Source organism: Sorghum bicolor, chromosome 4 (assembly GCF_000003195.3).
Source record: "Sorghum bicolor cultivar BTx623 chromosome 4, Sorghum_bicolor_NCBIv3, whole genome shotgun sequence".
NCBI classification, from domain to species: domain Eukaryota; kingdom Viridiplantae; phylum Streptophyta; class Magnoliopsida; order Poales; family Poaceae; genus Sorghum; species Sorghum bicolor.
Genome location: NC_012873.2, coordinates 57,454,859 through 57,467,296, shown reverse-complemented (window position 1 = coordinate 57,467,296; position 12,438 = coordinate 57,454,859). Strand labels below are relative to the sequence as shown.

At 42.4% G+C, this 12,438-nt stretch overlaps 1 protein-coding gene across 1 annotated transcript; it reads left to right on the top strand.

Annotated features, from left to right (window-relative positions):
- LOC8074787 (surfeit locus protein 6 homolog) lies at positions 10,946–12,438 on the top strand. Its single transcript, XM_002454172.2, has one exon. It carries the CDS (start codon positions 11,012–11,014, stop codon positions 12,173–12,175), a length of 1,164 nt encoding a protein of 387 aa, XP_002454217.1. The 5' UTR covers positions 10,946–11,011; the 3' UTR covers positions 12,176–12,438.

Below are 12,438 nucleotides of genomic sequence, written 5' to 3'. Positions count from 1 at the left end.
AGGGTGACGATGCGCTGTGGGCCTGTGGCAGCAGGAGCACTACGTGTTCGAAATTTATTGGAGCAGAGCCAGCAGCGGTGCGGGTGTGGGGTCCTTGTGCAGAGGTTAGATGGTGACCGTCGGATCCCATCGGACGGCGGCGGAACAGTCCTGTGCGGGGGGCTGTGGGAAGTAGTATGGACGTGGTTTGACTATTGACCGTTCCGTTATGGCGACCTTGGTATTTAGGCTTCCCCCTAAAAACTATTTTTTTATCAAAAAAATAAAAACTTTTTTTTGAAAAAAATCATTTGTTGAATCTTGTGAGCATTAAATATAGATATAAAATAATAACTAATTGTACAGTTTATCTGTAATTTACGAGACAAAATTTTTAATTCTAATTATTCATAATTAACTAATAATTACCAAATACAAAAAAAATACTATAGTATCTAAAAAAATTTCACCCCAACAAATAACAAGGCCTTACTTGATGATTATTAATGGAACTATCTTTTAGTCTCGATTATACGAGTGAGGCCTTGTTTAGTTGGCAAATTTTTTTAGTTTTTAGATACTGTAGCACTTTTGTTTGTATTTAACAATTTTGATCTAATTAGGACTAATTAGACTTAAATATTTTATCTCACAAATTACAGATGAACTATATATTAGTTACTTTTTATATCTATATTTAGTGTTTTATACATACATCTAAAAATTTAACGTGATAAAAGGCCTGATCCCCGGTTGTGGACCGGCTCGAATAATAAAGTAGTAGTACTGGGAAATGCTGTTCTCGAAGCGGACAAGCACTTCGGCAGCGTGTTAGCACTTGCGTTAGGCCTCGTGTGAAAACTTTTTTGATTTCGCTATCGTAGCATTTTTGTTTGTTTGTGACAAATATTGTTTAATTATAGACTAACTAGGATCAAAAGATTCATCTCGTGATTTACAGACAAACTGTGTAATTAGTTTTTTATTTTCGTTTATATTTAATGCTTTATGCATTTGCCGCAAGATTCGATGTGATGGAGAATCTTAAAAATTTTTTGGTTTTTGGAACGAAGTAAGCAAGGCCTTATCCCTTATCCCTTTATCTTGTTTGCATTATCAGTCCAAAAAATTAAATCCCTTTTTTTATGGAACTCCAAAGCACTTGTATCTCTTCTCTTTTGTCCTATTTTCCTGCTGGCAATCATTGTGAGCTTGTCAGTTGTCACTGCCCCGTCTAGTCGATATAGAAACGCACTGGCGATGGCGAAGGCATGGCACGGCATTTTTTTTATTATTTTCATTTTTTTTTGTCTCCTGATGATGAATGAGATGCCGAAGGAAGCCGAACGAAACCTACGTCTAGTTTAGATGTGATTTTTTTTTAATTTCGCTATTATAGTATTTTTGTTTATTTATGATAAATATTGTCCAATCATAGATTAACTAGGATTAAAAGATTTGTCTCATAATTTATAGTTAAACTGTGTAATTAGTTTTTAATTTTATCTATATTTAATGTTTTATTTATGTGTCACAAGATTTGAAATGATGTAGAATTTTAAAAACTTTTTAGTTTTTGGTGTATCTCCAACAATCGTCATCCAAAATACAAGACTCATTTGTCTTTTGGGTAGCGCTACAGGTAAAAGGTTCCATACCTATTTTTAGTCTTCTCCAACAACAAGATTTAAAAGACAACACTCTCTGTAAATGGGTCTCGAGGAGAGAGGATACCCAAATTTGAGTTATGCCTCTCCTGATACCCAAAATAGGTCTTCTGTATGATACTCTGTTGGAGGCTATAGGTATTGTATTGGAGACCTATTTTAAGTTTGAGTTCGTTGGAGATAGCCTTATATCGCCTCGGAGCAATATCTTCGCATCTTTCGACGTGGATCAGCCGGGTAGGCAGGCGGCCTGTCAGGGCATGGGGCCAACGTGGACCTATACTATGGTCTATGGGCCACATCGTAGTGTCCGCAACGCGGATGAGCTCTACCGGGGCGGACGGCGTCGTCGCGGCAGCGAGTTCGTTTCGCTGTGAGTGTGTCCCGTGATCCGTGAATGCATGTCACTCCGGCGTCAGGCGACAGCTAGCTCGCCTCCGCATGTGATGGCGATTGGGTTAGGCGGCGGCGGCGGCGGCGGCAGCGGTGCGGTCGCCCCACGGGCCACGGGCGCTAGCGCTACGGCATGCTACGCTGTTCCTCCTGATAGCGATCTCACGTGAAAAGGGACGCTAGCCCTGCTGGTTCGATCGGGAGAGAGTGAGACGGCGGATTGGATTCGCGCCGCGCCGCGTGCATTATTGACAAATTTATTGGGTGTTTAGTGGAGGATTTTAAAGTTTAATATATATTATAGTATTTTTTGTTTTATTTAATAATTAATATTTAATTATTTTTAATTAAGCTGAAAAGATTTGTATTATAAATTATTACTCTCTAGCTATGATTTTGTTTTATAAATGGTTTATATTTAGTATTTTATGTATGTATCTAAATATTTGATGTGATGAAAGTTATACCTTATTAATCGATGGCCGTCACCGTCGGCGTCCCCGTCCCGCTCTCCTGACTGGGATTAGCAAACCTAGTAGTGCGAGTAGCTTGCAGGAGAAGAGAGAGCACATCAGGTGGATGTCCGAATCTGATGACACGGCACGCCACGGCAAGAGCGGGACCGATCCCCCCGGTTCGTGTTCCTTTCACGCATCACGCACGCACCAGGAGGCGACCGCTCGATCACGGCCTCGTTCAGGGCTTGTTTAGTTCGCAAAATTTTAGAGTTTTAGTTATTGTAGCACTTTCGTTTTTATTTGACAAACATTGTCCAATTAAAAAGTAACTAGGCTCAAAAGATTCATCTCACAAATTACAGTTAAACTGTACAATTAGTTTTTATTTATATTTATATTTAATGCTCCATGCATACAACCAAAGATTCGAAATGACGGGTTCCAAAATTTCCTAAATTTTTTTAAGATTTTTTGTATCGAATCTTTAAACGCATAAGATTTTTCGTATCGAATCTTTGAACGCATGTATTAAGTATTAAATATAAATAAAAATAAAATCTACTTGTATAGTTTGCTCGTAATTTATAAGATAAATCTTTTAAGCCTAATTAATCTATGATTAAATAAAATTCGTTAAATATAAACGAAAATACTATAATAACCAAAACTAAAATTTTTTTAACTAAACAAAGCCTTACACGAGGTTTATCTCTCTTTTTTTTTTTTTGCCTGCTATCCGCAGCGCACGGTCGGTCAGATCGCCTGTATCAAGACGCGTTTTGGGAGTCTTGTTTACATCCGAAAAGTTGATTTTGACACTATAGTATTTTTGTTTTTATTTTATAAATATGTCTAATTATAGAGTAACTAGAGTTAAAAAATTTATCTCGCGATTTACAGACAAATTGTACAATTAGTTTTTATTTTCATCTATATTTAATGATTCATATATATATATATATATATATATATATATATATATATATATATATATATATATATCACATGATTTGATGTGATGAGGAACCGTGAGAAGTTTTTAATTTTTAGGCCCTGTTTAGTTCCCCACTTAAAATTTTTTCATCCATCCCATCGAATCTTTGGACACATGCATGGAACATTAAATGTAGATAAAAAAAATGAACTAATTACACAGTTTAGTTGAGAATCGCGAGACGAATCTTTTAAGCCTAGAAACTCTATGATTAACCTTAAGTGCTACAGTAACCCACGTATGCTAATGACAGATTAATTATGCTTAATAAATTTGTCTTGCAGTTTCCTGACAAGCTATGTAATTTGTTTTTTTTATTAGTTTCTAAAAATCTCTCCCAACATTTTTTCGACATATCCGATGTGACACCCAGAAAATTTTTATCCCCAATCTAAACGTGGCCTTAGATGAACTGACAAACAAGGTCTGCTGGGTTCGGAGCGACACACAAGTTCTTTTTTCCGATTTTTTTTATATCCTTGATGTACGTGCCCCCTAGTACAAACGAGGAGAGAATATCTCGAGAGAGAATTGCAAGTTGCTTGATGATAATGCCTTTCTGTTTCAACTTGCTTGCCGCAGCTATGCTATGCACGGGAATGTGAGGCCTTGTTCAGTTCGCAAAAAGTTGTGAAAAACGGTACTGTAGCATTTTCGTTTTTATTTGACAAACATTGTCCAATTATAGAGTAACTAGGTTTAAAAGATTCATCTCGCGGTTTACAGATGAACTGTGCAAATAGTTTTTGTTTTTATGTATATTTAATGCTCTATACATGTGCCGCAAGATTCGATGTGACGGAGAATCTTGAAAAATTTTGCGAACTAAACAAGCCCTGAGATCTTCCATGCGTCGCCATTCGCCTCGAAAGTCGAAAGGGATCGAGCCATCGATGCCTTGCGGTTGCGGTCGTAGCCCACCGGCTTCTCGTTTCGCGCAAGCGGCGAGACTGGCTAGTCGCGTCGCGTCCTGGGGAGGACGACGCCCGCGCGCCGAGGGTATATGAATTCAGTGGCGCCATAAGAACAAGGCCTTAGGCCTTGTTTAGTTCCAAAATATTTTGCAAAATGAACACTGTAGCTTTTTCGTTTGTATTAGACAAATATTATCTAATCATAGACTAACTAGGCTCAAAAGATTTGTCTCGTCAATTCCGACCAAACTGTGCAATTAGTTTTCATTTTTATCTATATTTAGTACTTCATGCATATGTCTAAAGATTCGATGTGACGGGGAATCTGAAAAATTTTGCAAAAGTTTTTGGGAACTAAACAAGGCCTTACTTTCCAGAAAATTTTGCAAAATTTTTCAGATTCTCCGTCACATCAAATCTTTAAACGCATACATGAAGTATTAAATATAGACGAAAATAAAAACTAATTGCACAGTTTGGTCAAAATTGACGAGACGAATCTTTTGAGTCTAGGTAGTATATGTTTGGATAATATTTGTCAAATACAAACGAAAGTGGTACTATTTCTATTTTGTAAAATTTTTTGGAACTAAACAAGGCCCAATTATAAAAAGGTTGCTACACTACTATACGAATATCATTAAAAAAATTTTCAATCTGTTTTGTAGTACGTTTAATTTCCATTTCATCGATCAACTTAAAGTCCAATTTGGAGGGACAAGAGACGCTGCCCAAGCTACATATATGCCGTATAGGAAGCTTCTTCAGGCTTCCGCCGTTGTATTGTCAGAGCAAGTATTATGGTGGGTTGTAAGCTCGCTAAATGCTGATGTGGAGGTGAAAAGAGAGGAGAGAGAAGAAGCAGGCTGTAAGCTTACAGCCAGCTTACACACAAGAACCAAAAAACTTTGTAAGAGAGATAAGTAGGTCATATATTAATAGTGAATAGCTAACTATTGTATGAGTAGGCTGAGAAAAGGTTGTACAGAACCTTACAGCTAGCAAATAGGCTGTATTATTAAACTTGCTCTTAAGGACATATTGCCTTCAAAAGGGTTCAAAATCTATTTGTGTATCGGACTATTTTCTTTGCAGTATACTAATAGTGTTATAAGTGACGGTAGCACTTAAAAATAGCGGAAGTGGGAAATCAGAGGTTGTGATCATAGATAATAATTATTAATTTGTTATAAGAGAAAAATATTGCTGAATGTCTGGCTGATTCGGCAGATAAGCTTAAGTGAACAAGCTCTAAACCTACGTATAGTTGCTCTAACAAGCGTGGTTAAGTTCATAACACATCAACTTAGCAGTGTTTATGGATGTTTGTTGCTAAGCTCCTGTATGACTCAAATCTATTGTTAGTGAACGTATCCTGTCTATGTCACCAAAAGTTGTGATACTGGGTTTGAATTGAGTCTAACTTTTTAGAAAATTTTTATAGAAAATGTTATTAATATTCTTTAGTCTAAAGGGATATACTATAAAAATATATTTTATAATTAACTGAATGTTGATATTATAAATATTATTATTTTATATAGAATGATCAAACTTAGAAAATGTTTGGTTTCTAAGAAAAAGAGTAAAGATGATTTGGTATCAAAAAAGGATAAGTATGCCGACTAAAAACAAAACCTCAGGCAGTTTTGGATGCGACGTGGTTTGAAAAATGAAAACCAAATCAAAACAGAGGTGGACATCCCAATCCCTTTTGTTTGGTACGCTGAAATATCAACGTTCAAAAGGTAATATAACCAAGTGCAGTATGGTAATGTTGCACGTATCTTATAATATTTGTCCCCCTCATCCTCGGTTTAAAACTGTGAGACAGAAGTTTGTCCTCTTATCCCAAAGCCTGGATGGTCATAAAACTATAAATCCCCAGCTCAAATGCATTCCACATATCAACAAAGGATAGGGAAAGAATGCCTAAAAAAAAAAGAGAGGGAAATAATGTTTTAGCCCCAGCCACAACAACCCACAACAACCAATTCCCTTCTGCTATGCAAATTGGACCTATAAATAAGGCCCTGTTTAGATATGAAAATTTTTGGCCCAAACAGCAAAAATTTTGTGAATTTTGGACTTGGGAACTAAACAGGGTCCAAAAATTTTTGGGCTAAAATTTTGGCCTGCAAGGCCTGGAACTGTGCACTCACTCCCAAGCAGAGCCCACCAATCCGCCTTTTAATCCCGATCCGCCAGCGGCCCCCTCATTTCCGCATCCTCCCTCAAACCCTAGCCGCATTCGTCCCGTCTCCTCCCGTCTCGCCATCCTCCCGTCTCCCCCGCGAACAAACCCTAGCCGCCCAATCCACGCCGCCGCCCCGCTTCTCGGCCACATCCTCCGAATCCATGGACGGATCCCACGGCGACTGCTTCACCGGTGGTCACTACGCCGACGAAGAGGTGTTCGGCGTCCATGATGCCGCCATGCCAGACGCCCCCCAAGATCCGCCGTTGACGAACGACGGCGCCGGCAGCAGCAGCTTCCTTAACCCGCGGCTTGCCTCTCTGGACATCAACTACGGCTCGGACTGGACTCCAATGGGGTTAGGTCAGCCCGTTCCCCCTCGATCCGCTTCCCGTTCATTGAGTTTCAACCCTCCTCGCCGCGTTGACTCCCCACTCCCCGATGGCCGCCCTTTTCAACCGTCTTCGTCCCGGATCCCCTGGCTCCCTAGCGGATCTGGGGGAGGCGTTTCTTCCCCGGGCGGATACGGCCACTTCGAGCCTCCAGCGGCGCCGGGGATGACTTTCGTTCCCGGCGGTTCCAGTGGTCGAAGGTCAGCTGTTGGAGCGGGTAGCCCACGCATGGGTCGTGCTGCCCGTTCCCGGGGAGCAAGGCCAGGAGGAGAAGAAGTCCTCCCCGGCACGGACGGCTTCCGATATCCGGTAAAAATCTTGCATTTCTTTTTTTTTGTTGTCGTGTAAATTGTCATGAATGCTTTACTGTACTTATTCTATTATTGTGTACAATGTCATGCATGTTATAGTGTAGATTGTCATGCCAGTTTTAGTGTTATTGTTCTTTGTATTGCGAATCTGGGTTCTTCTATTCTTTTCTGCGCTATTGTTGCACCTGAAGTAGTTCTCTGGTCTAGGTTTTAAAACACAAAGGTAGTTGGGATCCGGCGCGACTCCGCGTATTTATTGACGTGTACCACGCTCAAATTAAAAATGGCAACTACAACAATGGAGTCATGAGCGTTGCTGGGTGGAGAGACATCAAACATAGGTACTTCTTGGCTACTGGGTTAGTTCACGAGAAGGACCAGTTTAGTAGTAAGCTACAAGATCTGAAGGCTGAGTGGAGGATATGCAAGGCTCTGCGCAAGGCTTCTGGCCTGGGAGGTAGTGGCAACACAATTGAAGCTGATGATGCTTGGTGGGAGAGGGAGACGAAGGTACTCTCCAATTAATTTAGGTTTATAATAGAAGACTATGCTTGCAGTCTTACAAGAATATGATTGTTGTTCTAGGGGAAGAAGGCATTGATGAAGATAAGGGATCAAGGAATGCCTGACTACATTGGTCAGCTTGATGACATATTTGAAGGATGGACAGTTGATGGCTCAACTGCATACAGGCCTGGTACTGGTGCAGAGACTGGTGCCATCCCCTTAGATGATTCCGATGACGAGGCGCAGCATGATGAACAACAAGATGTTCAAGCACCTGGAAGCCAAGGGTATGGCACACCTGGAAGCCAAGGATATAGAACACCTGGAAGCCAAGGAAGAAAGAGGCCTTCTAGCAGCAGTCCTTCTGTCTCCAGCCCTAGCAAGAAGACTAAGAGCTCCACTGCTAGGTCGTGGGAGACTCATCAGTGTGAAGCCAATGACATTGAGAGGCAGAAGGTTAACTTGTTTGGTTCCATCCTAGAGATGCAACACAAGAGAAATGAGCGGCACCAGCATAAACGTTCATCTTTGTCAAAGGAAGAGAAGGTCGAGAAGGCGTATGACATTGCACTGGGTATGGGAATATCTGCACATACCAAGACGTCCTTCCTTGCCATCAGGAAGATCTGCCACAGTGAGGTTGAACTGGCCATCTTCCTATCTTGCAAGGACGATGAGGCCAGGTGGATCATCATCAACGAAAACCTCCCGGTGGATGACTAGTACCCCTGCTTAATTGTAGTTCATGAAGTTAGTCTTAATGCTGGTAGCTTTTGTGTTATTTATTTGGTTTGGTTTAGGGTTTAGGGAACCTTTGGCATCATCATCTTTGTGAACTAATTCCCATCATGCGGCGTCACTTTGGGGTTGACTTAGGATCTTTTGCAGGAAATTGTTATCTGAACCTTTTGCACTACCATTTAGCTTATTGTTGAATTTCAATGTTCTGTTGCATGGCCATCGAGCTATGTGAATCTATTTGGGTGGATGGTTTGGGACATCATATCATTTGAGAAAGGGGGCTGACCAGATTATGTGATTTCACAGGGTAGTGAAGACCTTGAAGTGATCAGTGATGCTGAACCAGAAGATGATGACCACAGTTCGGATCTAAGCGATGAATTCGACGAGGCCATTGAAAACATGATACTGATTGAGCTCATGTCTAGTCGTGCAGTTCAAAGCAGTGGTATGTTAGAACAAGCCCTTCATATTGATAAGTATTTGAATAGACGCCCTTATAGGATCCCTAAGTTGCCTGGACTAGAGTGGGTCATGGATAATCTCCGTGACCCTGAGAGGTGCTACACCATGTTTAGAATGAACCCTGAAATGTTTCACAAACTGCATGAAGTCCTGACACAAACCTATGGCCTCAAATCCAGTAGGAAATCAACCTCTTTAGAAGCTCTAGGAATCTTCTTATGGATGCTGGGTGACTGTCAAAGTGTTAGGCAAGCTAAAGAAAGATTTGAGAGGTCTATGGGTACTATCTCTAGGCTATTCAACAAAGTGTTGGTATGTATGGATAGGTTGGCTGCTAACATCCTAAAACCTGTTGACCCTACATTCAGTACTATGCATGAGAGACTTAGGAGCCCTAGGTTCTATCCACACTTCAAAGACTGCATAGGGGCAATAGATGGAACCCACATACCAATGATTGTGCCTAGTAATATGTTTATCCAGTACTTGAACCGCAAGGGTAGAACAACTCAGAATGTCTTGGCTGTGTGTGACTTTGACATGAGGTTCAGTTTTGTCCTTGCTGGATGGCCTGGGTCTGCTCATGATATGAGGGTATTCAATGATGCAACATCAACATTCTCTGATCAATTCCCTCATCCACCTCTAGGTACATTCTTGTTAGGTCGCATGTTCATCCATGTTATCTCATTAGGCATGATTGTGATCATAGATATGATAATCTACGTACAGGCAAATACTATCTTGTTGACTCCGGATACCCAAACCGTGTCGGTTATCTAGCCCCATACAAGGGCACTAAGTACCATATGCAAGAGTATAGAACCGTCGGCCCTCAAGGTAAAGAAGAAATCTTCAACTTTACGCATTCATCTCTTAGGAATGTCGTTGAGAGGGCATTTGGCGTAATGAAAATGAAGTGGCGTATGCTGCGTGACATTCCCCCATACTCAACAGTAAAGCAAAGTATGATTATAGTCTCTTGTATGGCACTACACAATTTCATGAGGACTAGTGGAGTCCATGACAGACACTTTGAGCAGCTTAATAGGGATGCAAACTATGTGCCACCAGAGGCATTCGAATTTCAGCCAGAACCTGAGGTTGTGGAGGACGAGATGGATCAGATGAATCACTTTCGTGATTCAATCGCTACTGCTTTGTGCACTTCTGATTGAATGGTTTTGTCCGCATGAACAGTTTTGATCGAACTTTGCTTATTATGTTCGTCCTGGGTTGAGGACCGAGTGTGGATGTGTGAATAAGAGTTGTAATCGTTATAAAATAGTGACAGGGATAGTGGTGAATAATAGGGCTGAGTGATTGTGATTAAATACAATTGATGATGTTTATATATATGCGTGTGTTATTTCCTGTTAAGTGAAGAATGGATGTACAGGTAAACAGTGCAGCCATGCAGCATGCAAAGCAACGTTTGCATGTGCATGCTTTTGCAAAGTGATCATTTAATGCCCTTACAGCTGTGCATGCAGTCCAGAATGTGTCAGAAAAAAATTTAACCAACTAAACACCTAAATTTTTTTGTCTGTGTCAGATTTCTGAGCTCAAAGTCTGACAACAAAAATTTTTATCACTTTGAGAAAAAAAATTGAATCTAAACAGGGCCTAAAGCCAAATAAAGGAGAGGGTTTAACTCACATCTCATTATTACTTCCCTATCCTTCATTTCTTAAATTCAGGTTGCAATTTCTTTTAAAAAGAAGAATTAAGGTTGCAGGGGTGGATTTGGGCCTTAGCGGGCTACAGGCATGGCCCGAGGCTGAAATCACGTAGCCACAAACCAGATAGTAAAGCGAAAGCCCACAGCAGCAAGAGCATCGCATTCTCACATATTCACCGGGCTCGTAAGCCCACTTAGCCCAAGAAAACCCAAGACCTAACTATCTTCAGATTAGAAACCCGCCCACGCCGCCACGCGCACGCCAATTCCTCCCCTCTCTCGCCGAAACCCTCCTCCCCAACACTCGCTGCCATGGGCAGGAAACCCTCCGCCGCCGCCGCGGCGATCGACCACGAATCCCTCGCGGCCACCATGCCCGCCGACCTCCTGGCCGCGGCCGACTGCGGTGGCATCCACGGGCATGCCCTCTTCTTCGACGCCCTCGTGCAGCTCATCCCGCCGCGCTTTTATCTCCCGTCCGGCGACGAGGACCGCCCGTGGTACCAGGGCCTGTCCAAGGCCGCCAAGGCGGCCATGAAGGCCAAGTCCCGCGCCAACGTCAAGGCCGCCCGCCGCGCACGCCTCGACCCCTCCGCGCCGCCCGCCTCCACCCTCGACCTCCTCAAGAAGTCCGTCGCCGGCCAGGCGGCGGAGGAAGAGGAGGAGGATCAGGAGGAGAAGTCAGGAGAAGAGAGCGAGGAATCTGGGGAGGAGGCAAGCTCCGAGGACGATGGTGATGCGGAAGACGGAGTGGAGGAGGATGAGATGGAGATTGCTCCGGCGGCAGTGGTGTCCGAGGACCGTTCGGTGACTTATGAGGAGCTGAAAGAACGCCTTCAACGCCGCATTGCTGAGCTTCGAGGCAACCGGTGCACCAGGCCTGAGTTCTTGAATAAGCCCAAGAAGGAGAAGGGGAAGAAGTCAAAGGCGAAGAATGAAAAGAAGGGGAAAGGTGAGGGCAAGAAGCGTAAGCGTGACGATGACACCGAAGATGGGGATGGCAAGGATGGGAAGAAGGTCAAGAAGGGGGCTGAGGAGAAGCAAGATATCATGTACGCGAATGTGTTTGTTGACCCAAAGGAAGCAAGGCGCAGGAAGAAGAGGAGGGTTAAGAACAAGAAGAAGGCGCTGGAGCAGGCTAAACGGTTGCAAGAGGCTAAGAAGGATCCTGAGAAGGCAAGCAAGATTGCTTGGGATACAGCCAGAAGACGTGCTGCTGGGGAGAAGGTGCATGATGACCCCAAGCTGATTAAGGAGAGCTTGAAGAAGGAGGAAAAACGGCAGCAGAAGCATGCTGCACAGTGGAAGGAGAGGCAGAAGACTGTGGACAAGCAGAAGAAGGAGAAGCAGAAGAAAAGGACAGAGAACATCCGGGATCGGGCACACCAGAAGAAGATGCGCAAGATTGAGAAGCGCGAGAAAAAACTTATGCGCCCTGGGTTTGAGGGGCGGAAGGATGGTTATGTCAATGAGTAACATCTCTGTCAAGGTTGTATGGGTGATGAGTTACTATACCCTCTTTCAGAGTTCCATTTGCTGATATGATATGGGTAGTTGGTACTTGTAATAGGTCCAGTTCATGGCTTCTAAAGTGCCTTAATCATCGAATGAACCAAACTTTCAATATTTAGCAGTTCTATAGATGATTTTTGAGTAGTTATGTATTTCAGTAATTGTGTTCTGTTTTACCAACTCATTCCTTGCTAGTTCTTTTTTACATAAGACTCATGAAATGTCAA

Bases quoted from the DNA above. Each gene is read 5' to 3' on its own strand.
- LOC8074787 (XM_002454172.2), top strand. From the start codon at position 11,012: ATGGGCAGGAAACCCTCCGCCGCCGCCGCGGCGATCGACCACGAATCC.